Raw genomic sequence first — 25,470 nt, 5'->3', positions numbered from 1 at the left:
CCTGACACTGTAAGCTTTTGCTACTCAGATGAAATGTGGAGTGTGCCCACATGGCGCACAATTTGTCTTTGACCCGCATGCTCTGATTTATTTATTTTTAAGCACCAGAATTCAGAACTGCAAATTTAAATGTATGCTCCTTTGCCTGTAGTAAACCATGTGCAGATTCTCCCTCTGTGCATAAAACCCGCATGTAGAAAATGTCTTAAGGAGTAGAGAAAGCTAAGCTGGAACCGGATGCACTAATTTCCCCTATGCATGGAGCTTGACAAGTGGCACATTCATGTGTGAATCAGCCACAAAGCAGAGGCAAAGCGGCTGAATAGTCAAGCCACACTTGGCAGTCAGGCAACAGTTTACTGGGGAGTATAGCAGCGCAATAAATAAAATAAATAATATATCTGAACACATGGATGTTTTGGATTTCAGTATGACATGCACATCTATGTGTTTTCCTCCATGTCCATATAGGGCCCCAAAGGAGACAAAGGCAGTCATGGTGAAACGGTGAGTTCTTTGCTCTATTATGGCTACGTTCAGAACCAGGTAATTATAAACATTTGATGTGGTAGTTTCCAAGGTGGGGGACAAATGGTGAACCTCTCCCCTCCTACCTGCTGGTCCTCCACAGCAGATTTCAGCCTCCTCCATAAGCTTTTGGCTATAAAAAAATAAGCCAGAAGGGAAATCATGGCTGTGTCATGATAAATCTGTGAGGAGGAGCCTGAAGCTTTAACTTCCTTATTTTGTTACCCTTGGCTTGTTTGTTGTTGTTGTTTTCTTGTTACAAAGTTGTCCAGATATAAATCATAAAACATGACCTGACTAACAAAAAGGGGGGGATTATTAGGGAGTAAAATACTAAACATATCATTCTACAGTGCACAATAATGAGGCTATTATAGTAAACGAGTAAAATGAATTCTTGAATAAATCAACTTGGGAAGCACAGACTAGTAGGAGTGAGCTAATGAATAGTGCCTGCTTATCCACATCATATGACAATGTTTGCTGTAGGTATTTCTCTTCCATGTGTTGTTTCATTTGTTTCATTAAATAAAATCACACCATACAGTGTAAAAAATATTTTGTTTTTTCTCTTCCATTGCCACCTTCAGTTTTTGCAACAGCTTTTCCGTTAAGTCTCTTTGCCAGACTATATTATACTAGTGATCAATATTTATTAATTGCAAGATTCTCTTAAGTTCTGGCTATTACCCTTCTAACTGCAGTTGATAAATATGTTATCAGTTCCTTACTTCTTAATTGGTCCATATCTGAAGTATGTAAATGAAGTAAAGCTAAATGCTGGGGTTGCTGGGATTGTCTGAGATATGGAGATAAAACTTCATTCCAAAATTGTTCTGTTTGTGGACATTCCCACTACGTATGTTGCTATGTACCAAAATTTGGTATCCTTTGTAACATAACTATGAATTCTTCAGTTGTCTGGACAGGCAAACTGGGATTTGTTTAACCTAACTATGGTTTGTCTGAAACAAGCCAGCTTCAACTGGATTGTGAAACTGTCTTATCGCAATGTAACTGCAGTTTAGGCAGTTTAGACATAGCACTAAACTATGGTTAAACTAAAATGGAAGCCACACTTAACAATGTGCTAATAGCTACTTCCTTTTGGTTCTTTCATATGAAAAGTTTGCAGTTTGGTGGCCATAAAGAAACTTAACAACATCCCTAACGAATACTGAAATAAACTGCAGAGGGTGAGAGGTAAAATTTCAGAGACTGGGGGGTGATAAAGGAGAGTTGCTTGCAGGCAGACTCAGTCAGCCTCTGTTAGTACACCTTAGTGAGCTCCCAGAGATCGGAGGAGTTGGCATGACCAAATGGCTGGTGTCACTTTAAGCAAACTTAAAGCTCAAAGCCATTAAACCCCAAGTGACTTCACATTTGTGTCTACTTGCTAGAACATCAGATGCCCATCCAATTTTCAAAGTCTAGTAACTCGTTTTCCATAGAGAGGTATGGATACTGTGTGGAGTGCTAAATGTCAAGAAATTGGGGTGTGTTGACATTTACCAGCAATTCTTAAGATATCTGAAGGCCAGCAAAAACAAAACGCAAAACAGAAAAATACTAACAGTAAATCTTAACGTCAGACAGGTACTTTGGTGCATGATCAGATTTCAAACATGCAACATTTTCTCACATTCGCCAGTACATCTCAACCACCACCAAGCATCTTCCATGAATGACCCATATTCACACCCTCTTCCTTCCTTTTTTTGTGTTTCAGGGATTGCAGGGTGCTAAGGTGAGTATGGCAGAGCAATTCTAGCAAGATTGCTGCTTCCATCAAAACTATGCAAGCCTCTTTGAAGTAGAACAAGCAAACATGACATGTATCTACATTGCTTCCTAGGGTTCCCAAGGACCTCAAGGACCCCCTGGACCTCCGGTATGTGTTTAGAAAATTGTCTATACTTCATTTTGTATTTCCCTATCACTGTGACCTGCTACTCACTAAGAAGGTCAAACTGTATCTGGGCTGTAAAGACTGCAGGCATGCAGGTTCACCTGATTGAAAGCTCCTCCATAACAAAGAGAAATCCCTCCACATTAAAAGAAAAAAAAAAAAAATCTGGCATATCACGGACCCGGATTCTAGTCTTGCCTTCTCCCTGACATGCGTAGGGAATTTGCATTTGAGTAGTGGAGCATTCAGTCACCAACCTGCACCCGCACTTTCTTGGAACCCAAATACTGTACCTAAAGCCTATTTACCGCTCCCTATACTGCCAGTACCAGTACCTTAAGAACTTCAGAAGACTCTGTTCTCAATATTCCATCACTAGGAGAAGATCATCATCACCATCATTATTACTAGTATTAGTATTATTTTATTTATACCCAGCCCATCTGGCTAAGTTTCCCTAGCCACTCTGGGTGGCTTTCAGCACAAAGAAATACAGTGGTACCTCAGGTTACATACACTTCAGGTTACATACGCTTCAGGTTACAGACTCCACTAACCCAGAAATAGTACCTTGGGTTAAGAACTTTGCTTCCGGACTTCCGGGGTCGGCGCCATCGGTAATGGCCGCTTCCCTCTAACTCTGAGGGATTTAGCTCCGCGGAAATTGGGTCTTGCCGCTACGGCGAAGCGGGGGCCCCTCCAAAAACCACAAGCGGGTGAATCCTGTGACCTATGACGCGCTCCCCCAATTTGCAAAGGAACCCGGTTACGGGTTAGCTAAAGTGGTACTTCAGGTTAAGAACAGTTTCAGGTTAAGAACGGACCTCCAGAACGAATTAAGTTCTTAACCCGAGATACCACTGTAGTAAAATGTTGGAGGAGCTCAGTGTTTGGGCTAAACAATGGGGGTGGAGACGCTCCTTCAGGTATACTGGGCCGAGGCTGTTTAGGACTTTAAAGGTCAGTACCGACACTTTGAATTGTGTTCGGAAGCATACTGGGATCCAGTGAAGATCCTTTATATATGCTGTGGTGTAACTCTGTGGTGGTACCCCATCTGTAGAATGCCCTCCTCTCACAGGCATGGCTGGCACCAAGGTTATTTTGGAACCGGGCTAAAACTTATTGACCCAGTAATTTAAAGTTTTTGTTGAGTTGATTGTTGTTGCATTTACTATGTTGCTTTAAGATGCCTGAGCGATCCCACCCACCATTGAACCCAATGAGTTTTGACTATAAGCAATTTTGGCTTTAGGTGCAATCCCCGGAAAGCAACCTCCTCATAAATCGTGTGCTTACTGTATAACCTGTGGGGGAAATGGATGCATAAGAAGTTATATATGCTTGAAGCTAGAGAAAGAGCAAAGAGGACTGATATTTGGGGGCAGGGGGAATGGATGTCTCCCTTCTTGCATATACTTCTGCCACAAAATGACATTAAAAATTCAAAATTATATGAAACCACAAATAAGGGGTGTAAACAACAGGTATGTTATTGGGTGGTTGGGTGGTTGTGGGTGTAGAAGAAAATTGGATTGATTTGCAAAGCATACCTGAACTTCAAATCTGCAAATTCTTACTGTAGAAATTGGGGGTATTTTGGAAGTGGGTGGGTGCATATTGAATTGACCACAGAGAAAACAAAGAAGTAGGTCAACCAGTCCCCATTTTCAGTGCATTAAATTATTTACTAAAAATGGTAATTAAGGGCAATGTCAAAAGGGACATGCTTGGTGCAAATGACACATCATTTTGTCTCTTGACTTTGTAGGGTCCCCCAGTAATGCTGGCTACATTGGTAAGTTCTGAAATTTCATTCTGCTTGTGATTTCGTGTGTTTTGGGACACCACTGAAAGAAATTGTATCGGCTCTTGGAAAACTATACATATGACTAGGTCACCAGATTTTTATTTTGTTTTAAAGTGTTGTCCTGTGTTGCAGGCACCACCATCCCTTAGAGCAGAGATTAGAGATATTTTTCATCCAAAGGGCCACATTACCTTCTAGGCAAACCACTTGAGGGCCACATGCCAGTAGTAGGTGAGGCCAGAGGCAAAAATGGACAGAACAATGAATGTAAATTTTACCTTTGTACAGTAGGTCTTAAATTCAGTTCTCAACATTTCCACAGCGATTTGTAAAAAGAAAATACTTAAAAATCCTCAGGAAAACTTGTCCGAATCTTAGTGCAAATTTCTCCAATAAAGGCATTTTTGCAAGCTGTTTCCCCCTAACACAATGCATTTTTGCGTATTTTCACGAATATATTTGCTTTCATGTGTTGTAAACATCGTTTGAGGAACTGCATCAAAACATTTAGAGAAGTGTCAGTCTTGAAGGACAATGTGTTTCGGTTTGTGTACCGGGTCAGAAAATGCAGACTGGGCAGCTACTTATTAAAACGCAAATAAAATCAAATTATTTATCTCCCATCCCTAGCACCAGCTCGGTGTGTGAATGTGTGGGTTGTTATCAAGAGCACAGCATGCTGGAAAGGCAGGTTTGAACTGTGCCTCCCCAGCTTTAATCTCTGAAATCCAACAGGCACAGCAATTGGCACTGAAAAACAGCAAGGGTAGCATGAATGGCCTGTACAGTTAGACCCTTAATCCCAAATCTGAGGCACCTCAGGAGGCAGAGCTAATTCCTGGTCCATCTTTCACCTTCAACTCTACCATGTCTTCTTCCTGTGTTTCTCCCCAGCAGCAAGATGGGTTTGGTGCAGCTTTCCAAACAGTGATGAGTTCCAGCACTGTGTTCAAGTCTGAGGTATGTCATAGGAAGCTCATAAATCCTTTCAGAAAGACCCGTTTGATTTTCTCCTGCGCAGTCGCCATGGAAATGAGCAGGATACAAGGCATGGCTGAGGGCCCACACTAAGTAGAACTTAGTTGGATGCAATCTTGTTTGTTTGTTTTAGAAAATATATAAACAGCTTGTAAAAAAATAAATAGATATCCTAGTGATGCACCAGTCCAACTATACATAAAGTAATATAATCTCATTAAGATATAGTACAAACTTGCAGGTAGGTTATTCAACAACAATTCTCCTGACCTTATAGAAAATATGGGCTCTCCTGTTAACTGCTATAACTGAAAAACTCTGCCAGTCTGGGGGGTCATGTGAGCGGTTGTTGAAAACATCTGGAGGGCACCTGATTGGCAAAGGCTGATGTAGCCAAAACAGCTCTTTTGGAACTGTTAAAACAGTCTACCTGCTTCTTGGCAGACCTGCCTCCTGAACCCTCATACATTGCAGCTCCTCTGGTATTAGGAGTTTAAAAGGACCAGGGTTCCTCCACTCCTACCCTGTGTTCATCACACAGTTAACTATTTTCATCCCAGATAATGTTTGTAGCATAACATAATTCCTTACATTCAAATTTTTCCTCACAAAAGTCCATTTTCTTTGTACAGTCCTTCAAACACCTCCCTGTAATAATCTCTTTCTAGGCTAAACCTTCTAGCAGCAACCCATCACTTGCTTAGGGGCCTTCCAGACTCGGTGGGGGCTTTTGTGGGTGTGTTCTGCAACATGTAATTTGCCCTGCTGGGTCTTCAACTGGTGGAACAGGATCCGCTAGTGGGTCAAGACTTGGCCCAAGGTGGGTTGCAACAGGAGCACAACCACCATGCAAATATATAGTAAAAAGATTAAGAGATGGGCCCCCAAATGCATGTTTGGCTTAAAATTGGGTCCTGGATCTGCAAAGGTTGAGGGTACCTAATTTACATAATAACAGAGCATTAGTGGTAGATTTATACTGCTCTGTCCACAAATCATTCCACTTCATTAGTTCTTCTGTGATGCTTCCCAAACATTGTTGCACTATTGCCACGTGGAGGGGCACTCTTGCCCTAAAGCAGCCTTTCTCAACCTGTGGGTTCCCAGATGTTATTGAACTGCAACTCCCATCACCCCTAGCTAGCAAGGCCAGAGCTCAGGGATGATGCGCGTTGTAGTCCAACAACATCTGGGGACCCACAGGTTGAGAACCGCTGCCCTAAAGCAGCCACCAAACCTGGGAATATTGGGAATATCAGTGGAATGAAAAGCCACAGGATTTCAGCAGGAAGCTATGGGACACGCTCAGATTGGAAACAAAGCAAATAATCTGTCCTGGAGTCTTTGCAAAAGCATCATGAATCCAGTCATCATGAATGCACATCAAAGATGCCTGGAGAGGCCCTTACTTTCCCTTGCGTTCCTCTTCCCCACCCTCCACCTCTCCAGAGCTATCAACATTCAGACCTTCCAGTGATGGACCAGGGAGGGGAGATCTTTAAGACTCTGCACTACCTCAGCACCCTCATCCAGAGCATCAAGAGACCCCTTGGAACCAAGGAGAACCCTGCGCGCATCTGTAGAGATCTCATGAACTGTGAACAGAAGATGCAGGATGGTAGGTGTTAATCCACATGGCCAGCATCCACCACAGTGCATCATTGTGTGTGTGTGTGTGAGAGAGAGAGAGAGAGAGAGAGAGAGAGAGAGAGAGAGCACCTGCGCTTTGTATTTTGCATTGAAGGTTTTGTGAATGAAGACCCCATTCCACCCTCGTTCTTACATCAGGAAGCAAAGGTGTCGCAGGTAAATGGCTTTCACCTGCTGCATCTTAGGATGTCAGGCCCTTTCATTTGTACTGTTTCCAATGCCTGCTTTTAAAACAAAACAAAGTATTTAGGCATGCAATTACCCATAGGTGTAATTTTATTACATACCTTTGTTTTGTATATCTGTTTTTATTGCTAGGTTTTTTGGATTAAGTGGTGCATAAGTCTTCCTAAAAAATAAATAATGCCAAGTCCCTTCTCTCCTTCAGGAACGTACTGGATCGACCCAAATCTGGGCTGTTCTTCAGATAGTATTCAAGTCACCTGTAACTTCACCCAAGGGGGACAGACTTGCCTCAGCCCCATCACTGCCTCAAAGGTATGCTTGAGGCATCCGTGGACCAAAAATAGGTCTGGATATACTGGTGGATTGCTGTGCGGTTTGCAGCAGCAAATTCATGGGCTCTCTCTGGCTCTTAATTGTGTAGCGACAGGCAATATGCTTTTTTAGGTTAGACTTTATTGCTGTTTTCTCTCTAATATTTTATAATATTTCGTGTAAGTAGTTTAGAGACATGTTTGATTAAGCAGTATGTAAGTATGTAAGTATTTTTGAAAAGAAATAAATAGGTAATGGTAGATACTAAACTTCTCATTAGTACTACTATTACTATTGTTATTACTATATTATTACATTGTTGTTGTTGTTGTATTATTAGTCATTTTTGTCACAAAAGTGTCCCAAAGCAACATAAGAACCAAGCTTAAAAGCCAGAATAAATTAATATGCATTGCAGGATGGGGCACTCTTTAGATGGCAACGTGAATTACTTAAAAAGATTACAGGCTAGCCCTGCTGTGTTTGGGGACCTTTCTACCCATTGTGATGAGCAGAGTCCCTGGACATCTGCCCCCAAGTCCAACCATGATGGCATCACTAAAAAAAGGTAAAGGTAAAGGACCCCTGACAGTTAAGTCCAGTTGCGGACGACTCTGGGGTTGCAGCGCTCCTCTAGCTTTACAGGCCAAGGGAGCCAGCGTTTGTTCGCAGACAGTTTTTCCGGGTCATGTGGCCAGCATGACTAAGCCACTTCTGGCGAAACCAGAGCAGCGCACGGAAACACCGTTTACCTTCCCTCCGGAGCGGTACCTATTTATCCACTTTCACTTTTTGGCATACTTTCAAACTGCTAGGTGGGCAGGAGCTGGGACAAAGCAACAGGAGCTCACCCCGTTGCAGGGATTCGAACCGCCGACCTTCTGATCGGCAAGCCCAAGAGGCTCAGTGGTTTAGACCACAGCGCCACAAGGCGTGGAGTTGCATATGAAAGAGGTGCAAGCTCAGAAAGAGATGCAAGTACCAGAATTGAGAAGAAATTGCTGGACTGTACATGTGTTAGGATGCACCCCCCCCCCTTGTTTTGAAACATATGAGCAACGGCTGCTGTTTCACACCTGGCTCAGGTTGGTAAACTTTGGAGTTCTAATGAAAAACATAGGTAGATCCTGCAGTGGCTGAGGTCCTGTGCCATTACATGCATAGACCAAGTACCCCACCAGAAATGCAATGCCAGTAGCTAATCCACCAGATATTTAAAGATGGTGTTGTGGCAGGGCTATTGCATGTACAACCATGCCAGGTTTATATATCAATTACTTTCAGAATGTTATATCTGCTTTTCAAGGCGGATAACGACATCTGTGTTGACTCAGTCGGGATTCCCAAGCACATATGCACAGATTGCTTGTATGTGTGTGTGATCACAGCTTATTCATTTGTGCTTTATGCCAGCTGCATGGCCAACTTCTCCCACGAGGCTTGGTGAGGCAGTCATCTCGGGCAGCAGGCTGGAGACAGCTGGAAGGGGTTACAGATCTAGGGGAGGCCGGGAGCACACTGCTCACTGCCTCCTGCACTTGCTGCCTGCCACTGCCTCCACCATGATTGCAGTCATGGTATTTTTGTCTATCACATGACGGTATAGGTTTTGACTCCACAGAGTGAGAAGTGACGGAGACAGGATGTTTGTGTTACTGTGTTCCGTGAAGTGGGACTATTGTCGTTTGTTCTTTTTCTCTTTGCTGTCTGATGCTTGAGAGAGAGGGAGCCATGTTGCAGTGCTTCGTGTGTGTTTAAATGTAAATAAAGTAGATTAGCCAAAATGCTGAGTTGCTGAGGTATGTAACGCAACTGTGCAAATTCTGCGGATCCCTAAGTGTGCTGGTGTCTGTTGGCATCGGTTGCTGTGATGTTTGGGCTGAAGAAAGCTTTTGAAGCTCCCAAACGAACGACCAGGAGGGAGAGAACATGCCAGTCGGGCATGTGTCTCTACCAGGGTCCTACTTGAGTGTAGGACGAGCTCCTGCCACCGCCCACCTGCCACTGCCTTCTCCTCTCCTGCTACCTTTCCCCCAGGCCACTTCTGCTCATCTCAGACAGAGGAGGAGGAGGAGGAGAAAGCATCATTTTCTGTTTTGCTTCAAGTGGCAAAACATCTTGGGCTGGCCCTGCTCAGCTGTCACCTACCAGGTGACCACCAGATGTTCTGGACTAGAATTCCTCTGAGCTGCAGCCAACACAGTTTGGAGTTGTTGTCCAGAACACCTTAGAAGGCACCCAGCAAGCAGAGGCTGGTTTTATGTATGTGCTTGAGGTTGATGAGAATTCCAGCTCCTTCTTTGTTTCCTGGGGGATCAGGGCATCCTTCATGCTGTCAGAGGTCTTGGACATGTTGGATGAATGAAACCAAGCTGGAGTCCCCGTCTTCACCGCAACCTCCCATTCTCCCCTTGTTCCAGCTTGACTTTGACATCGGAAGAGTGCAGCTGAATTTCCTGCACCTCCTGAGCACCGAAGTCATCCAGAACATCACCATCCACTGCCTGAACACCTCCGTGTGGCAGGAAGGGCCATCAAGGAAAGCTGTGCATTTCAAGGCCTGGAATGGACAGATCTTTGAGGCTGGAGGCCAGTTCACACCTGATGTAGTGGTGAATGACTGCAAGGTATGCAAAACCTTCCAAATTGCCAGTGAAGCACCACAGGAGGGCTAGAAAGAGGATCTGTAGCCAGAGGTGGGGAGTTGTTGATTTTGTCTCAACACTTTCCCCAGGAAAAACTACTTTTTACTGCTAAATTGGAACAACACGAGAACAGGGCCTATTCTGCAGTGGCTCCCCATTTGGCACCTTCATTATTCAACTTTAAGTGCTAGGCAAAAACCTCTTCAACCTAGCCTTTGGCTGATTAACATCCTATACCCTTTTAAATGAGTTGGGGGGGGGTATTGGTTTGTGCTTTTGTTTTTATTATGCATTTTGTGTTTTCAATCTTATATTTTTATGCTGCAAACTGCCCTGAGATCTTCAGATGAAAAGTGGTATACAAATGTAATAAATAAAATAAACAAAATTAAGTTGGATTTTCTGTGGATTGACATTTGTTCTGAATCGGCAGCAATCAGTGGATTTCTTAAGGGAAAGCTGCAGGACAAAGCCAAAAGCTATCAGACCCGCAGCTAGAAATCACAGGACAAATGGGCCCACCTTTAACACTTTTTTGCTGCTTATTTTTAGGCGACCTTTCCTATTTTGCAGCTTTACAGTCTGGTGCTACTTTGTCAGCCAGAGGACTAGGTAGTTCTGCAAAGCAGCAGCGCCACCTGCTGCCCTTTTGCATGAACTGAATGCTTCTCAAATGCGAATCTAAAGTAGGCTTGGGGGAACCTGTGACCCATCAGAGGTTAATTGGAATCCAACTGACTCCCAGAATCCCTAGGGCTTATGGGAGTTGTTGTCCAAGAGTATCTGGAGGGTCACAGGTGCTGCAAAGGCTAAAGTGGCCTCAGACACGTAGCTTAGAACACTCACCCCACTTTATTTTTCATTAAAATATCAGGGTGGTGGGGATTCCAATTCTGATCAGATCAGTGGCATCAGGATTTTGGGAAAGAGTGTTCAACCCTTTCTTCCTGTGCTGTTTTCACTGTTTGCATAATTTCATTGAAGTACTTATTAGCCTTTGGTAATCCTCACAGAACTCTAGCCCAATGGTTGCCATTAATTTGATTTGAACTGATTTTATAATGAATTGATTTTAGAATGCTGTATTATTTTATTGTTGTTAGCCGCTCTGAGAAATTTATTGTTGTTGTTGTTGTTGTTGTTGTTGTTGTTGTTGTTGTTGTTGTTGTTGTTGTTGCCTTGGTAGAGTAGGAATACAGTTCACTGTAGCAACATTCTCCTCCTTGAGACGCTAATAGCATTGTTATTGAAGGAAGGGTGATTTGGGTGGCACAGGAGAGGAGGGTTAAACCTGCCTTTCCCCAGTGCTGACACTGATCACAATACCATGTCAAGAGAGAACCAATGTGATATAGTGGTTGCAGAGTTTTGTAAGGACAAGGGAGGATGCAGCTGAAATGCCTGCTCAGCCATAAAGCTTATTGGGCCAGCCACACACTCAGCCCAAACCTATTTCACAGGATTGTTGGGGGAGATAAAATGCAGGGTGGGTGGGTGAGCACAACCATGTACAGCTGTGACCTCCTTGGCAAAATATTGGCATAAAAATGTAGAGATTAGTGTTAGTGTTGTTTGGGTTGCATCCAGTGTTAGTCCTACTCGTTGAAAGTGATGGACATGATTTACATCAGTTCATTAATGCCAATGGGTCTGAGTAGAACATAGTTAAAAAGGTAAAGGGACCCCTGACCATTAGGTCCAGTTGTGGCCGACTCTGGGGTTGCGGCGTTCATCTCGCTTTATTGGCCGAGGGAGCCTGGGTACAGCTTCCAAGTCATGTGGCCAGCATGACTAAGCTGCTTCTGGAGAACCAGAGCAGCACACGGAAACGCCATTTACCTTCCCGCTGGAGCGGTACCTATTTATCTACTTGCACTTTGATGTGCTTTCGAACTGCTAAGTTGGCAGGAGCAGGGACCGAGCAGTGGGAGCTAACCCCGTCGCAGGGATTCAAACCTCTGACCTTCTGATTGGCAAGTCCTGGGCTCTGTGGTTTCACCCACAGCGCCACCCGCGTCCCTTAGAACATAGTTGGATACACCCTATTATTACTATCCATTTTGGCCTTGGAGAAAGCCACCAAGACTGCTAATAATCAATAATCTGTTCATTTGTATGCTACTTTTCTACTTTTCTGGCTTGCGTGGGAAGGAAGACACAGTTTTCACATGTACTGATGATGTGTTATTGCTTGGAGAGGAAATGCAAGGGACTGTTGCACCAAAGAGACCTGGCATTGTTGTGAAAAGTTATCCTCTCTCTCTCTCTTCCCTCCCTGCCTCCTTCTTTGCATTTAGATTCAAGATGGACACTGGCACAGGACACTCTTTACCTTCCGGACACAAGACCTGCAACAGCTGCCAATTACCAACATCTACAACCTCCCGCCATCCGAGCCAGGGAAGCAGCACCTCCTCGAGGTTGGGCCCATGTGCTTCCTCTAAAGGCAGCCTCTGTGGCACTTCAAGCTCATTCATTTTGGAGATGCTGTCTCTTTGAGCAGGGCCTCTTGGCCGCCCCTGTACCTCTCTACCAGCCTTGAGAGCTAGGCCTTTAGCGTTTGGACTCTGCCAAGTCATAAGGAACCCTTGGCCCGTCAGACCGCTGCTCTCCAGGATGGGAAGAGGAGGAGAGTGCTGTGGCTTCAGCAAAGACACAACTTAATTAGTGGAGCTTCAGGTGCTGAAGCAGGAGGCCAGTTGACCTAAGCAGTTCCACGCCCAAAGATTCCCCACCTCCCTCGCCACACCTTCAGCCAAAGAAACTGTATGCAATATCTCAAAGAGAAACCCAGATCATCCCGACAAGCCACCGTACTACCAAACGTGGCTGTCCAGAGACGTGATGCTAGCAGGCAGGGCTTTTTGAAAGGAGACAGGAAGGAGTCTGGGGGAGACAGCTTTGCAAACTTGTATTTGTCTGCTTGTTGTTCCGGAACAGGAAGCATTCTTACGTGCAATATTAGAGAGAGAGAAAGAGAGAGAAAGAAGAAGAAAATGATATATCTAGATATATATTTTATTTAAGGCAAAAATAAAAATAAAAGCAAGCAAGATCCTTCTTCCCTTTGGGAAAGAAAACAGCCCTTTTTAAGTGACTTGAGAAGGGAAGGCAGGAAGGAGAAGAGATTGGTGCTAAACAGGAAAAAGAGAAAGAGAGAGGGATGGGTTTGTTAAATTTGATTCTACCTCTCACTGTGAAATACCTGGTGCTCTTTAATTTTTTAAAAAGAAGTGTGTTTTATATATATGACTAAAACTATTTAAGGTTCTAAGAGGTGCTACTACAGTGTCTCCTCACAGGCCCCTCCAGACCCTCAGCATTGGAGCATTCCCTTGGGAATGAGGAGCAGGGGCAACACAGGGCAGGGAAGAGGGGGGTCTTTGTGACCATCAGCACAACAATGGCAAATAATCTTTCTTAACTTAAAGGTGCATTAAATATTCTACAGGGGTTTTGTATGATCTTTGAAATCCAGGATTCGTTAACCAGTCATTTGTCATGGATGTGTTTTAAAATGAAAGTGTAACTTTAGAGGGTGGTTTTTCAGAGCAAGAACTGAGCTCATGAAAAACACATTTCTCTGCTTATAGATATATGTATGAGTGTGTGCCTGTGCATGTGTGCATACATGAGTGTGTGTGTGTGTGTGTGTTCCTGTACAGCTGTTACTCACCAAAGCATTAGGCTGCAAGATAGCCAAGATGAGAGTGAGAGGAAAAATGAGAGTGAAACAGTTTGACTTTATTTCTGTGCTGAATCTGGGTCTGTTGTCCGTTCCAGTCCTTCTGTCTATGGTGAGTCCTAGATTTGAACACCTAAGTCTCTTGTTTAAACAGCGGGAATACAGGAACCTCTTGTTTAGGTCCAAAGACCGTTGTCAGGGGTACTTTGTCGCTTCTCCACCTGCTCAGTCTTGGATGGGTTTTGTTTTGGGGTGTGTTTCTTTTTGTTGTATTTGTTGTTGTTGTTGTTGTTGTTGTTGTTGTCATTGTTGTTGTTGTTCTGTTCTGTAGAAACCTAGACTCTATATGTAAATTTGGAGTTTAAAAAAGAAGAGGAGGATTAATATTATGGTAATCGTTTTATTCTATATAAGGAATGTAATATTAATGTAGTTGGGGCCGTACTGTAATGAACATTTTGGTGCCTGTTTTTTTATTTTTATTTTTATTTTCCATGTTTCGTAAAATATATGTGAGTCTTAATCAGTTTGTATTCTCTTTTTTTGTGGGGAGTGGGCAAAACACAACAGGATTCCTTCCCCCTACCACCTCCTTCCTCAGATACCTCCATCCAGTGGCGTAGCGTGGGGGGTGCAGGGGGGCCGGCCGCACCGGGTGCAACATCTGGGGGGGGCGCTCGCACTCGCAGCTCTCTGCCCCTACCTGGCTCACTCGGGTTAGGGGGCGCAAATTACTTGCCTTGCCCCGGGTGCTGACAACCCACGCTACGCCACTGCCTCCATCCTTTCCTTCTGATTTTTGCTGCCTGAGGACTGCATGCTCTCATATGGGTGGGGCCAGAAGCAAATTTTACCTTTGTACCTGTTGAGCAAATGAAGTTTTTAGCTATTTTAAATGAAACACACCAAAAACAAATTTCAGCTTTCAGCTATTTCCACCTGGACACTGTTTCGAACTGCCATATTCTGGCTATGTCTGGGAAATTCTGGACGTATGGCAATCTTATTTCTACAGTAGGCTAGTTTCCTCACACAGCCAAACCCTCTCAGTATCTTCCATCCAGGAAGCAGGAGGCATTATTCAGTTACTTTATTTCTTTGTTAAATTAATACATGACATAAAAACAAACAAAACAATAACCCCACAGTTTAAAAGGCCATATATTGTTTAATCATTCAAATGCCTGGTTATAAAGGGAAATTTTTGCCTGGCATTTGAAGGTATGTAATGAAGGCGCCAGGCGAACTTCACTGGGGAGAGCATTTAACAGACACAGAACCATTGCAGAAAAGGCCCCTTCTTGTGTTGCCACCCTCTGAACCTCTTGGAAGAGGCACATGAAGAAGGGCTTCAAAGGATGATCTCAGGGTCTGGGTAGGTTCCTATGGAGAGAGGCGGTCCTTGAAGTAATTGTGACCCTGAGCCATTTAATGCTTTATAGGTCAAAACCAGCACTTTGAATTGGGCCTGGAAACTAAGTGGCAGTGAGTGCAGTTGGGCCAGGATTGGCATTATATGCCCAAAACGTCTTGGCCTGGTGGACAACTTGGCTGCTGAAGTTTCTGAACCATCTTCATATGCAGCGCTACATACAACACATTGCAGTCATCTAGCCTAGAGGTTACCAGAGCATATGCAACAAGAGTTAGGCTCTCATGCTATGTTAAGTTTCCTAATACCCCGGCCATAATAGGTGGCGATTTTAACGCCCGCACAGCAGCAAACTGGGACTCGCTGACCAAAGCCAAATGGTGGGTTACTCCAAACCTTGATAATTATGATCTGGAACATATCATGAGGAGAACTTCTAAAGACCACAGAGCAAATGAGGCTGGAGTACTCCTCTATCAAATGGCCATCCGTTTAAATCTGGTCCCCTTAAACGGCACATGTCTCCCTGACATTCCTGGGGATTTTACCCACCTGAGCGTCAAATCAAACAGCGTCCTCGATTACCTGTTGGTCTCCAGGGATCTACTTAAGTGCATTTCCACCTTTAAGATCGAGAATATACAATCTAGTGATCATCTTCCCCTTGTAGCCAAGCTCTCCCTGAACTGGCAGTCGGAGGCTCATAGACATGCGACCCAGATGGTAACCAACGAATCTCTCCAAGTAAGAGGAATCAAATGGTCGGAGACCCAGGCTCAAAGGTACCAGGAATTCTTTCAAAAAGTAATCCTCGGGCCCCATCCCAACATAGGCTCTGCCTCAGACGAGCATAGCATAGTGCTGAAATGCTTCCACCATCATACGACTGATCTTACGTCCTTCTTCAGGTTACCACCCAAAATATTAAATCGAAATGAATATACTTACGGTGCCCCCTGGTATAATTCTCAGTGTAAACAAACAAGTGTAAACAAACAAGACAGCGCCTCCGTGCTATATATAATGTATATAAGACCTCCGATGCAGCTACTCTGCCTGCTAGTTATGCACAAGCCAAGCTAGTTTACAAACGCACGCAGAAAATTGCCAAACGTGAGTGGCAACACAATCGCTGGCAGGCTTTGATTACTGCTTCAAAATCACACAGATCCAGGGAATTCTGGTCTTTGATCAACAGAAGGGTGAGGAAATACCCAAGGGCAGTCATCCCTGCACCAACATGGGAATTGTTCCTGAAGAAATGCTTCTCACAGGCAGATGCTCCCTCCGACCACCTGACGCATCTGTTTACCCACCTACGTATTTGGCCTCCCACCGATCCTGACGAAATAGCCAAGCTAATAGCTCAGCTGAAACCGGGTAAAGCCCCAGGGCCCGATCTGATCCCTGCTGAAGCCATTAAACTACACCCAAAATGGTGGGCTGGCATCTTGGCCAAAACCTTCGATGCAATCAACGCTTCTGGCCTCATCCCCAAAATATGGAAGGAGGCCATTATAGTACCAATTCATAAAAAAGGTTCTCCAATGGAGCCGGAAAACTACCGTAACATCAGCCTCCTTTCGATCATAGGGAAAATTTATGCCAGCTTTTTGCTGACTAAACTATTGCGATGGGTTGATGAGACTAATCAGATTGGCCACGAACAAGCAGGGTTCAGAATTAAACGCTCTACAACCGATCATGCGATAGTTCTTTACCATCTGGCACGAAAGTACTCCTCTCCCCCCCGGGGCTACCTCTGTGCTGCCTTCTTAGACCTAAAGGCAGCCTTTGACAGCGTTCCTAGAAATATTCTATGGGAGAAACTTGCGAAACTAGCTCTTTATTTCGTAAGCTGGAATAGAACTGACTGCAAACAGCTCAGCCGGCCTGCTTTTATAGGCAGCCGGCTGTCAACATTGTAGCAACAACAGCCCAGAGTTCCCGCCTAAAATAACTGACGCGGACCTGAGGGAAAACTATCTACAGACCTGATTGAAAACTATATACAGTATCCCCCTGCTGGCCCAGGGTGAAACTTCACTACATAACACCCCTCCCCACCGAGATAAGGCGTTAGTTACAATCGTAATGGTTTCCTTATATACAGCACTACGCGTAATGGTTCAATTAGGCACAAAAGCATATTGGTTACGTTTCCCATACTTAGACCAACAGTGATACATGTCCAACAACATAGTCCTTTAAATAAGTTGGGCGCTTGGGAACTCTGCCAGACCGCCGGGGACTGGTAGCCAAGTCCGGAGGGCCACACAGTTCTTGCTGAGGCTGTGGTGCGACCCTAGGTGGCGTTGGAACCAACTCCCCTGGATCTGCTGCTGTGGGTGGAGCCTCCGCAAGTGGAGTGGTCTGAGTCTGTGGTAAGTCTGGCAGACCCTCTGAAGCGGCTTGGTTCGGCTCCACGCTGGCAGTTTGCGAGGGAGGTGTAGGTGGGGCCTCGCCATCTGTACGTGTCTCTTCTGGAGCCGCAAGCGCAGTTGGGGGCACCTCGGTAGTGTCCAAGTCCCCAACCCTGCGCCTAAGCTGGTCTATGTGCCGTCGCCACAAGCGTCCGTCTTCGAGTGCCACCTGGTACGAGCGAGGTCCCGTGACTCCCACTACTGTGGCTGGCACCCAAGGAATGTCCCCCACATAGTTCCGGGCAAAGACCTGGTTTCCTGGGACAAATGACCGTGGCGCGTTGGCACAGCCTGGGGGTTCAGCCACGGCAAAGTCCGGGTGTAGCCGGTCGAGTGGTGACCTGAGGCGGCGGCCCATAAGCAGTTCAGCAGGACTCCTCCCTGTGGCCGCATGAGGGGTGATGTGTTGCACGAACAAGTATTCGGCGACCCGCTCATGCCAGTCTCCCCGGTCCAGGCGCGCCAGTGCCTCTTTTGTCGAGCGCACCATTCTTTCCGCTTGCCCGTTGCTGGATGGATGAAAGGGTGCCGTTAGGGCATGGCGGATGCCCAGTCCCAAAAGATACCGCTCAAACGTGCCTGACGTGAACTGTGGTCCGTTGTCAGAGACAAGGACATCAGGACACCCATGCGTTGCAAACAGGCCTCGCAGCACCCGGATGACAGCTTCGGTAGTGGTGGAGGGCATCAGGGCGACCTCCAGCCATTTGGAATAGGCGTCCACCACTACCATAAAGGTCCGGCCGTGAAAGGGGCCAGCCAGATCGATGTGCACCCTCGACCAGGGTGTCTTTGGCGTCTCCCAGGTGTGTCCCTTAGCTGCCGGTGGTGCAGGCCTCGACTCTTGGCATGCTTGACAGGCGGACACCCAGGCAGTGATGGCATCGTCCATATTAGGCCACCAGACATAACACCGAGCCAACGCCTTCATTTTGACAATTCCCGGGTGGCCAACGTGCAGAGCCTCCAGGACGCGCTGACGGAGTCCCTGGGGAATCACGACGCGGTCTCCCCACAGCAGACAGCCGCGATGAGCTGAGAGTTCATGTTGTCTGGTTGCGAAGGGCTGGAACTCTGATGCAAAAGGCCCTTGTGGCCACCCCCTCCACACCCAGTTGAGCACCCGGCTGATGGTGCGATCCTGGGCAGACGCGGAGGCCACAGTGGCAGCTGATACAGGCGCTGCCGGAAGATCCTCAATCAGAAGGAGCGATGAAGCTGGAGCCGGGTCTTCCACAAATGCTGGAAGAGGGCAACGGCTGAGGGCGTCGGCATGGCCCATCGATTTCCCCGGGCGATGGATGAGCCGGTAGTGGTAGGCAGCCAGGAAAACAGTCCATCGCAGCATGCGTGGCGAGAGGACCAGTGGAGTTGGACGATCACCGGCGAGGAGGCCCAGGAGTGGCTTGTGGTCAGTGATGAGGTCAAAAGTCCTGCCATAGAGGTATTCATGGAACCTCTTCACTCCAGCCACAAGTGCCAATGCCTCCTTGTCGAGCTGGCTGTAATTCCGTTCCGTCAGAGATAGTGTCCTGGAAAAGTAGGCGAGTGGTGCTTCTCTTCCATCTGGAAAACGGTGACTAAGGACAGCACCGATGCCAAAAGGTGAGGCGTCGCAGGCAAGGACCAGCGGCCTGGATTCACTGTACTGTACCAGCACACTGTCTGATGAAAGGAGAGCCTTAACCGCGTTGAAGGCCGCCGTCTCCCGATGACCCCAGGCCCAAGGCGTCTTTGTACTAAGGAGTCGGTGAAGAGGCTCAGCCACTGTGGCTTTGTGGGGCAGGAACATGTTATAAAAGTTCAGCAGCCCCAGGAATGCCTGCAACTCCGTCTTGTTCTTTGGGGTGGGGGCCTGCTGGATAGCGCGGATCTTGGATGTGGTCGGGTGAAGGCCGGAGGCATCGATAAGATAGCCCAGGAACTCTACCTGTGGAACGGCGATCTGGCATTTCTCCCTCTTTACCTTGAGCCCGGCCTCTTGGAACCTGGTCAGCACGGCACGGAGGCGCTCGAACAGCTGCTGGTGTGAGTCTGCAGACACCAAGACGTCATCAAAATATGGTACCACGCCCGGAAGCCCTTGCAGGAGACGCTCCATAAGGCTTTGGAAGATGCCAGGAGCCACACTCACCCCGAACTGCAACCGGCGGCAACGGAATGCCCCCCGGTGGGTGACGATCGTCTGGGCTTCAGCAGTGGCATCATCGACTGGCAGTTGTTGATAGGCTTGGGCAAGGTCCAGCTTAGCGAAGACCTTACCCTCACCCAGGGAATGCAGCAGGTGTTGGACAACAGGAACCGGATAAGCGTGCTGCTGAAGTGCCTTGTTGATCGTGCACTTGTAGTCAGCGCAGATTCTCACCGACCCATCTGGCTTGACAGGCGTGACGATGGGGGTTTCCCATTTGGCGTGGTCAACCGGCTCCAAAACTCCTTGGGCGATCAGTTTGTCCAGTTGTTCGTCCACCTTAGCCTTGAGAGCAAAGGGAACCCGGCGTGGCTTTAGCTTGATGGGGGCGACTTGTGGATCAAGGCTAAAGGAGATGGGCGTACCTGTATATTGCCCCAAGGTGCCGTCAAAAACCTCGGCAAAGTCTTTGACCAGACCCTCAGTCTCTGCGTTAGAGATGCAGTTGATGCCGGTGACTTCCAGGCCGAGGGCATCAAACCAGTCTAGCCCTAGGAGGCTTGGCCGCTGACCTTCGACCACCACCAACCGGAGCAGGCCCGAAAAATCCTTGAAGGCAATCCGGAACCGGCCAACGCCTACCACGGGAATGTCGTTTCCCTGGTAGTCTCTCAGGTGTACGCGGTGAGAGTCGAGTTGCCTTTTGGACACTCTGGGTACCAGTCTTTTGATGGTGCTCCACGACACGATGGACAGGGCAGACCCGGTGTCGATCTCCATGTCACATGGAGCTCCTTCAATGAGCACCGCGTAGGCGAGTCGGTTTGGCCAATCGTGGTTCCAGACGGGCAGCGGCAGTTGGTGAGAGCGAAACAACTTTCCTTGGCAGACTGGAGGGAAGGCTTGGACTTGCGAGTCGATGAAGGGGGGGTGTCAGACGGAGCCGATCGGCAGACCTTAGCGATGTGGCCCCTTCTGGAACACTTCCTACAGATGGCGTCTCTGAATCGACACTTGGCACGGGAATGGTTGCCTCTGCAGCCGGCACATTCCGGTTGGCCCTTGGACTTCTGTTGGAACTTCCTGTGCTCCCGCTTTGTCTGGTGCACGTCATCGCCTTCACTGGAGGATGCCTCATCACTGCTGGCCTCTTCATGATGCACCGGAACTGGCTCCCTAGCAAGACGCGGGCTGCTGCACTTGCGGATCTCCTGGGCGGAGCGTTCAGCAGCTTCTGAGGCCACAGCCTCCTCAATGGCTTTCTGCAGCGTGAGGTCTGGCTTGGCGAGGAGACGCCGTTGCAGATGGATGTCCCGGACCCCGCAGACGATTCGATCCATCAGGGCATCGTCTAAGTCTCGGAACTCACAGTGCATTGCAGCCTGTCGCAGGGCGGTGGTGTAGTTGTTGATTGACTCCCCCTCTGCCTGGTTCCGGTGGTAGAACGCATGGCGGGCAGCAATCTTGGACGGCTTTGGTGCGTAGTGGTTGCGGAGCTTCTCTTGGATCGTGTCCCATGGTGTTGCCTGGACTGCTTCGGGCGCAACCAATGCTCGGGCCGTCTCAAACACCTCAGGCCCACAGAGGCTGAGGAATAGGCCCCGCTTCCGATCCTTTGATACTGCTGTCAGCTCGTTGGCTTGGAGGTAGCAGTCGAACCGAGCGAGGTAGGAATCCCATGATTCAGAGTCTGGCGCAAACGGCGGTAGAGGCACAAGTGAAGCCATGATTCCGATGCCGGCGTGAAGGGCGATGGATGGAACACAGTGCTCTAGCCAGAACAGTCAGCTCTGAATTGGTTCTGTCCAGTGATTTCGCTCAGTGATTTCGCTCTGTGATTCAGCTCAGTGATTCAGCTCAGTTCAGAGGCTGGCCGCATCTGGCTGTGCTCTGATGTCCATCAATCCCATCCTCGTCGCCAGTGTTAGTTGTGGGTTGACATAGCCGACGACACAGCGATTTCTCCAACTAGCTCTTTATTTCGTAAGCTGGAATAGAACTGACTGCAAACAGCTCAGCCGGCCTGCTTTTATAGGCAGCCGGCTGTCAACATTGTAGCAACAACAGCCCAGAGTTCCCGCCTAAAATAACTGACGCGGACCTGAGGGAAAACTATCTACAGACCTGATTGAAAACTATATACAGTATCCCCCTGCTGGCCCAGGGTGAAACTTCACTACATAACAACTCCTATGGCTTATAAGTCAGCTCCACGAAGGTACCCTTGCTAGAGTGAGACTTAGTCCTGCGGGCGACCTCACAAATTCGATACCAATAAACAAGGGAGTGCGCCAAGGATGTATATTGGCTCCCTGTCTATTCAACCTATTCATCAGCGACATGCGCGCACCCCTAGTTAACTCATCTCCAAGTACACACGCGCCTAGACTTGCGGACTACCGCTGCCCACTCCTTTTATATGCGGACGACGCGGTAATTCTATCCTATACACGTGTTGGACTAACCAGAGCTTTGAAGATCTTTGCCACGTATTGTCAACTCAACCAATTAACCATCAACCATGCTAAATCCAAGATTCTGATTTTCTCCAGAAGCCGGAGATTATACGAATGGAAGCTTGGTGGAGCAAAAATAGAGCAAGTCCTAAAATTTCAATACTTAGGAGTTATTTTTCAACACAATTTGGGGTGGAAAGCTCAAATTCAACACCTACTTAACAAGGCCAAAACTCTGTCATATGCGCTCCTCCGATTCTTTTTTTCGGATGGAGCTTTGCATGTTCCCTCGGCCCTAAAAGTGTTCAAGGCAAAAGTGGTTGCCGTGCTTGCTTATGCTGCCCCGCTTTGGGCCGTGATGACAGATCTTGCTCCTCTTGAGACACTGCAAAATCAATTCCTGCGTCGGCTCCTAATGCTCCCCCTGTGCGTAAGCAATGCAGCCATGCGACTAGAACTGAAGATCGCATCCTTAGAAACTTGCCTGTGGAAGCAAGTCTTCAATTATTGGTTATCATTGTGGCATAGATTACCAAACCACTACCTTGTCCAATGCTTATGGCGAGATGAATTCTCTAGCCTTTGGACTAGTAGAATTCATGCCAAACTCCTGAGTTATGGAATCTCTCCTTCAGATTCCCTAAAACTAGACCAAATTACTGCTCAAAGACTGATCCGCCAAAGACTGGATGACATCGATCTACAGCGAAATTATATGCTGGGGGGAGGTGTTTGTTCGCCCCAGAACATTGGTATCACTTTAACTTACTGTGTTCCATCATACCTCTCCTCCCTTTCGACTGTTGCCCATAGACTGGCCTTCACCAAAGCGAGGTTCAACGTTTTTCCCTCCAACGTCCTGAGACATAGATTCTCAAAGGGCCAAGCCCCCGCCACGTGCGAATGTGATAAGGAGATGCCGGAGTCGCTCCAGCACATCATGTTCACTTGCCCCCTGTTCAATGTGCCACGGGCAAATTTGTTGGGATCAATCATACAGAAACTAGAGGGTACCCCACCAAAATTCCACCTTGCTCAAATCTTGCAGGATAAGGATACCCATACGACCCTGAATGTGGCTAGGTTCCTGGTCGCTGTCCTTACCCAAAAGCGACGCCAAGGAGCACTACAAGCTAACTAAGGCGTAGTATGCCATTCTATTTTATAGTATTTTATTGTTATTGTGGTGCTTTAGCGGCTGTTTTTTCCCCCCACGTGCACAAGCTGTTATTTATGTGTTGTTTTTACCTGTATGGGCCTATGGCCGTAATAAATATTGTTGTTAGGCTATCCCTGTCCAGATGGGGGCGTAGCTGGGCCACCAGCCAAAGCTGATGGGAGGCACTCTGCACCCTGAGGCCGCCTGACCCTCAAGTGACAGCGAAGGATCCAGGAGTACCCCCAAGCTATGAACCTGCTCCTTCAGAGGGATTCTAGCCCTATCAAGAGCAGGTGATCTCCCAGCTATCCAGTCTAGGGAACCACCCATTAACAGTGCCTCAAGTCTTATTTGAATTGTGTGTCAATCTGTTGACTCTCATCCAATCCATTACCAAGCAGGCACATTGGTTAGTAGGGGCTGAGGGGTCTTCAGCCCCCTAATTTTCAAGGAGGGGGCCACCCCCCAAAATAATCCTGTGGTCTCGCTCCACCTCCTCCCTGCCAGTGGTACTTGGGAAGAAGGAACCAAGAGCCCAGCTTTGTGCTCCCCATTCCCCACCCGGCATGCGAACAGTGAGGGTGGGACGCCTCTGTGTCACAGTCTGGCGCATGAGCTTTCTACAACTTGGTGGGGACATGTGGTGTGACCCCCCCCCCAATGTGGGGGGCAAGTCAGTGCCCCTGATACCAAGGCAAGATAATGTTCCAGCATATCCAGTGTCTCACCTACAGATATAAAGGAGAAGTAGAGCTGTGTATCATTGCATATTATTGACAACGTACTCCAAAACATGGGGAGTTCTAGGACAGCTTCCAGGTGGGCAAGGCCAGTGAGGCTGGGGAGAGTTTTCAGGGCCAGTACCCCCCACTGAGCCTGAGGCTGCCCCTCTCCTTTTTACCTCAAACCATCTCTCAACCCCAAATGGGCCTTCTTCCTGAAATGATCATAGACCCTTCTCCATCCCAATTCCCTTTTGTCATACTCACTCATCCTTGTCCAACACTCATTTCTTCCCTGTTAGGGGACTTGTACACCTTCATGAGATCAACACTTCCTCTCTCTTTTGAATAAATATTTAAAGCTGGGGCAGCTTTTTGTGTGGTTCTTGAGAAGGTGAGGGGAAGGAACCTAAGGAGGGAGTGCATGGGTCCTTCGTCATCAGCCTGGCCAGCTCAGAACTGGTTTAATTCCAGCTCTCAACCCTGGAAATGTGGAGCAAAGTACCATAGGTGGAGACTACACACATCTGTTGAGTGCTTTTCTTTGCCGCTGAGCAGCATAATTAATAGGATTAACCATTTTTTATGGCTTAACCATCCATTAAACCAGGACTGGGGAAGCTGTGGCCTTCCTGATGTCCTTGGACTCCAGCTTCCATCACACCAGCCCAAGTTGCCAGTGAACAGGGATGATGGGAATTGAAGTTCATCAGCATCAGGAGGACCACATGTTCCCTAGCCTAAGGTTACCAAAAAAATTTCAATGAATCCGGGGACACTTTTCAACTTCAATGGATTTTGTATGGGGACTGATTTGTAAATCCGGGAACTGTCCCCGGGAAACGGGGATGTCTGGTACCCTTACCCTAGCCCTACATTAACCCAATGTGTACAAAACATAAGCACAAAGTCACTGCCTCAATAGAACCAGTTACTAAACATGACAAGAGCTAACAACTCTAAGCAATGCACAACATCTGGGTTTTGTCACCTGTACGGTAATGGATTTATTAGACCTTTCAAGAAAGGTATTCAAAAGGGTCTCTGAAGGATCGGCATGAAGCCACTTCAGAAAGAGATTGATGACATATTCTGCAACCCAGAGTGCTGTGTGGAGCCAGAAGCAAAGCCGGGCAGAGCAACGGGTGCAAATGCTGCCTTTAAGCTGTAAGCTACCATATTTTTCGCTCCATAAGACACAACTGACCATAAGACGCACCTATTTTTTAGAGGAGGAAAGGGGGGAAGCCCCATTTTTTGGGGGGGGGGGATCAGCTCACAGTTGTGCAGCTTCTTTTGCAAACGGGAAAAGCCCCTTTTTTGGAGGATCAGCTCAAAGTTGTTGAGCTTACTTTGCAAAGGGAAAGAATCCTGTTTTTATGGGGTTCAACTCTTTAGGAAAGGAAAGGGAGCCGTTTCTACAGTTTCCAAACAGATAATCTAATCAGCCAGTCACATGTCACTAGGGAAACAAACAGCCTCCGTCTGTAGAACATTCAACAAT

At 47.1% G+C, this 25,470-nt stretch overlaps 1 protein-coding gene and 1 long non-coding RNA gene across 2 annotated transcripts in view; one reads left to right on the top strand and one right to left on the bottom strand.

Annotated features, from left to right (window-relative positions):
- The window catches only part of COL27A1 (collagen type XXVII alpha 1 chain), a 253,068-nt gene extending 240,066 nt beyond the window's left edge, over positions 1 to 13,002 (top strand). Inside the window, exons 53-61 of the mRNA XM_081846708.1 lie at positions 472 to 546; positions 2,213 to 2,275; positions 2,384 to 2,419; positions 4,209 to 4,235; positions 5,142 to 5,207; positions 6,675 to 6,843; positions 7,264 to 7,373; positions 9,794 to 10,000; positions 12,316 to 13,002. Coding sequence (XP_081702834.1) covers positions 472 to 546; positions 2,213 to 2,275; positions 2,384 to 2,419; positions 4,209 to 4,235; positions 5,142 to 5,207; positions 6,675 to 6,843; positions 7,264 to 7,373; positions 9,794 to 10,000; positions 12,316 to 12,462 — 900 coding nt within the window. The 3' untranslated portion in view covers positions 12,463 to 13,002. The remainder of the gene's footprint in view (positions 1 to 471; positions 547 to 2,212; positions 2,276 to 2,383; positions 2,420 to 4,208; positions 4,236 to 5,141; positions 5,208 to 6,674; positions 6,844 to 7,263; positions 7,374 to 9,793; positions 10,001 to 12,315) is intronic.
- A 739-nt stretch (positions 13,003 to 13,741) lies between these two features.
- LOC309333898 lies at positions 13,742 to 24,571 on the bottom strand. Its single transcript, XR_014152769.1, has 2 exons — positions 24,234 to 24,571; positions 13,742 to 14,045 (listed from the first exon to the last, which is right to left on the bottom strand). It is a non-coding gene; the product is annotated as an uncharacterized lncRNA (long non-coding RNA).
- Between the last annotated feature and the right edge of the window lie 899 nt (positions 24,572 to 25,470).

This window comes from Podarcis erhardii, assembly GCF_964252035.2.
Source record: "Podarcis erhardii genome assembly, chromosome: Z".
NCBI classification, from domain to species: Eukaryota; Metazoa; Chordata; class Lepidosauria; order Squamata; family Lacertidae; genus Podarcis; species Podarcis erhardii.
The sequence above is the reverse complement of the archived record's forward strand: the minus strand, read 5'-3'. Positions and strand labels throughout refer to the sequence as shown.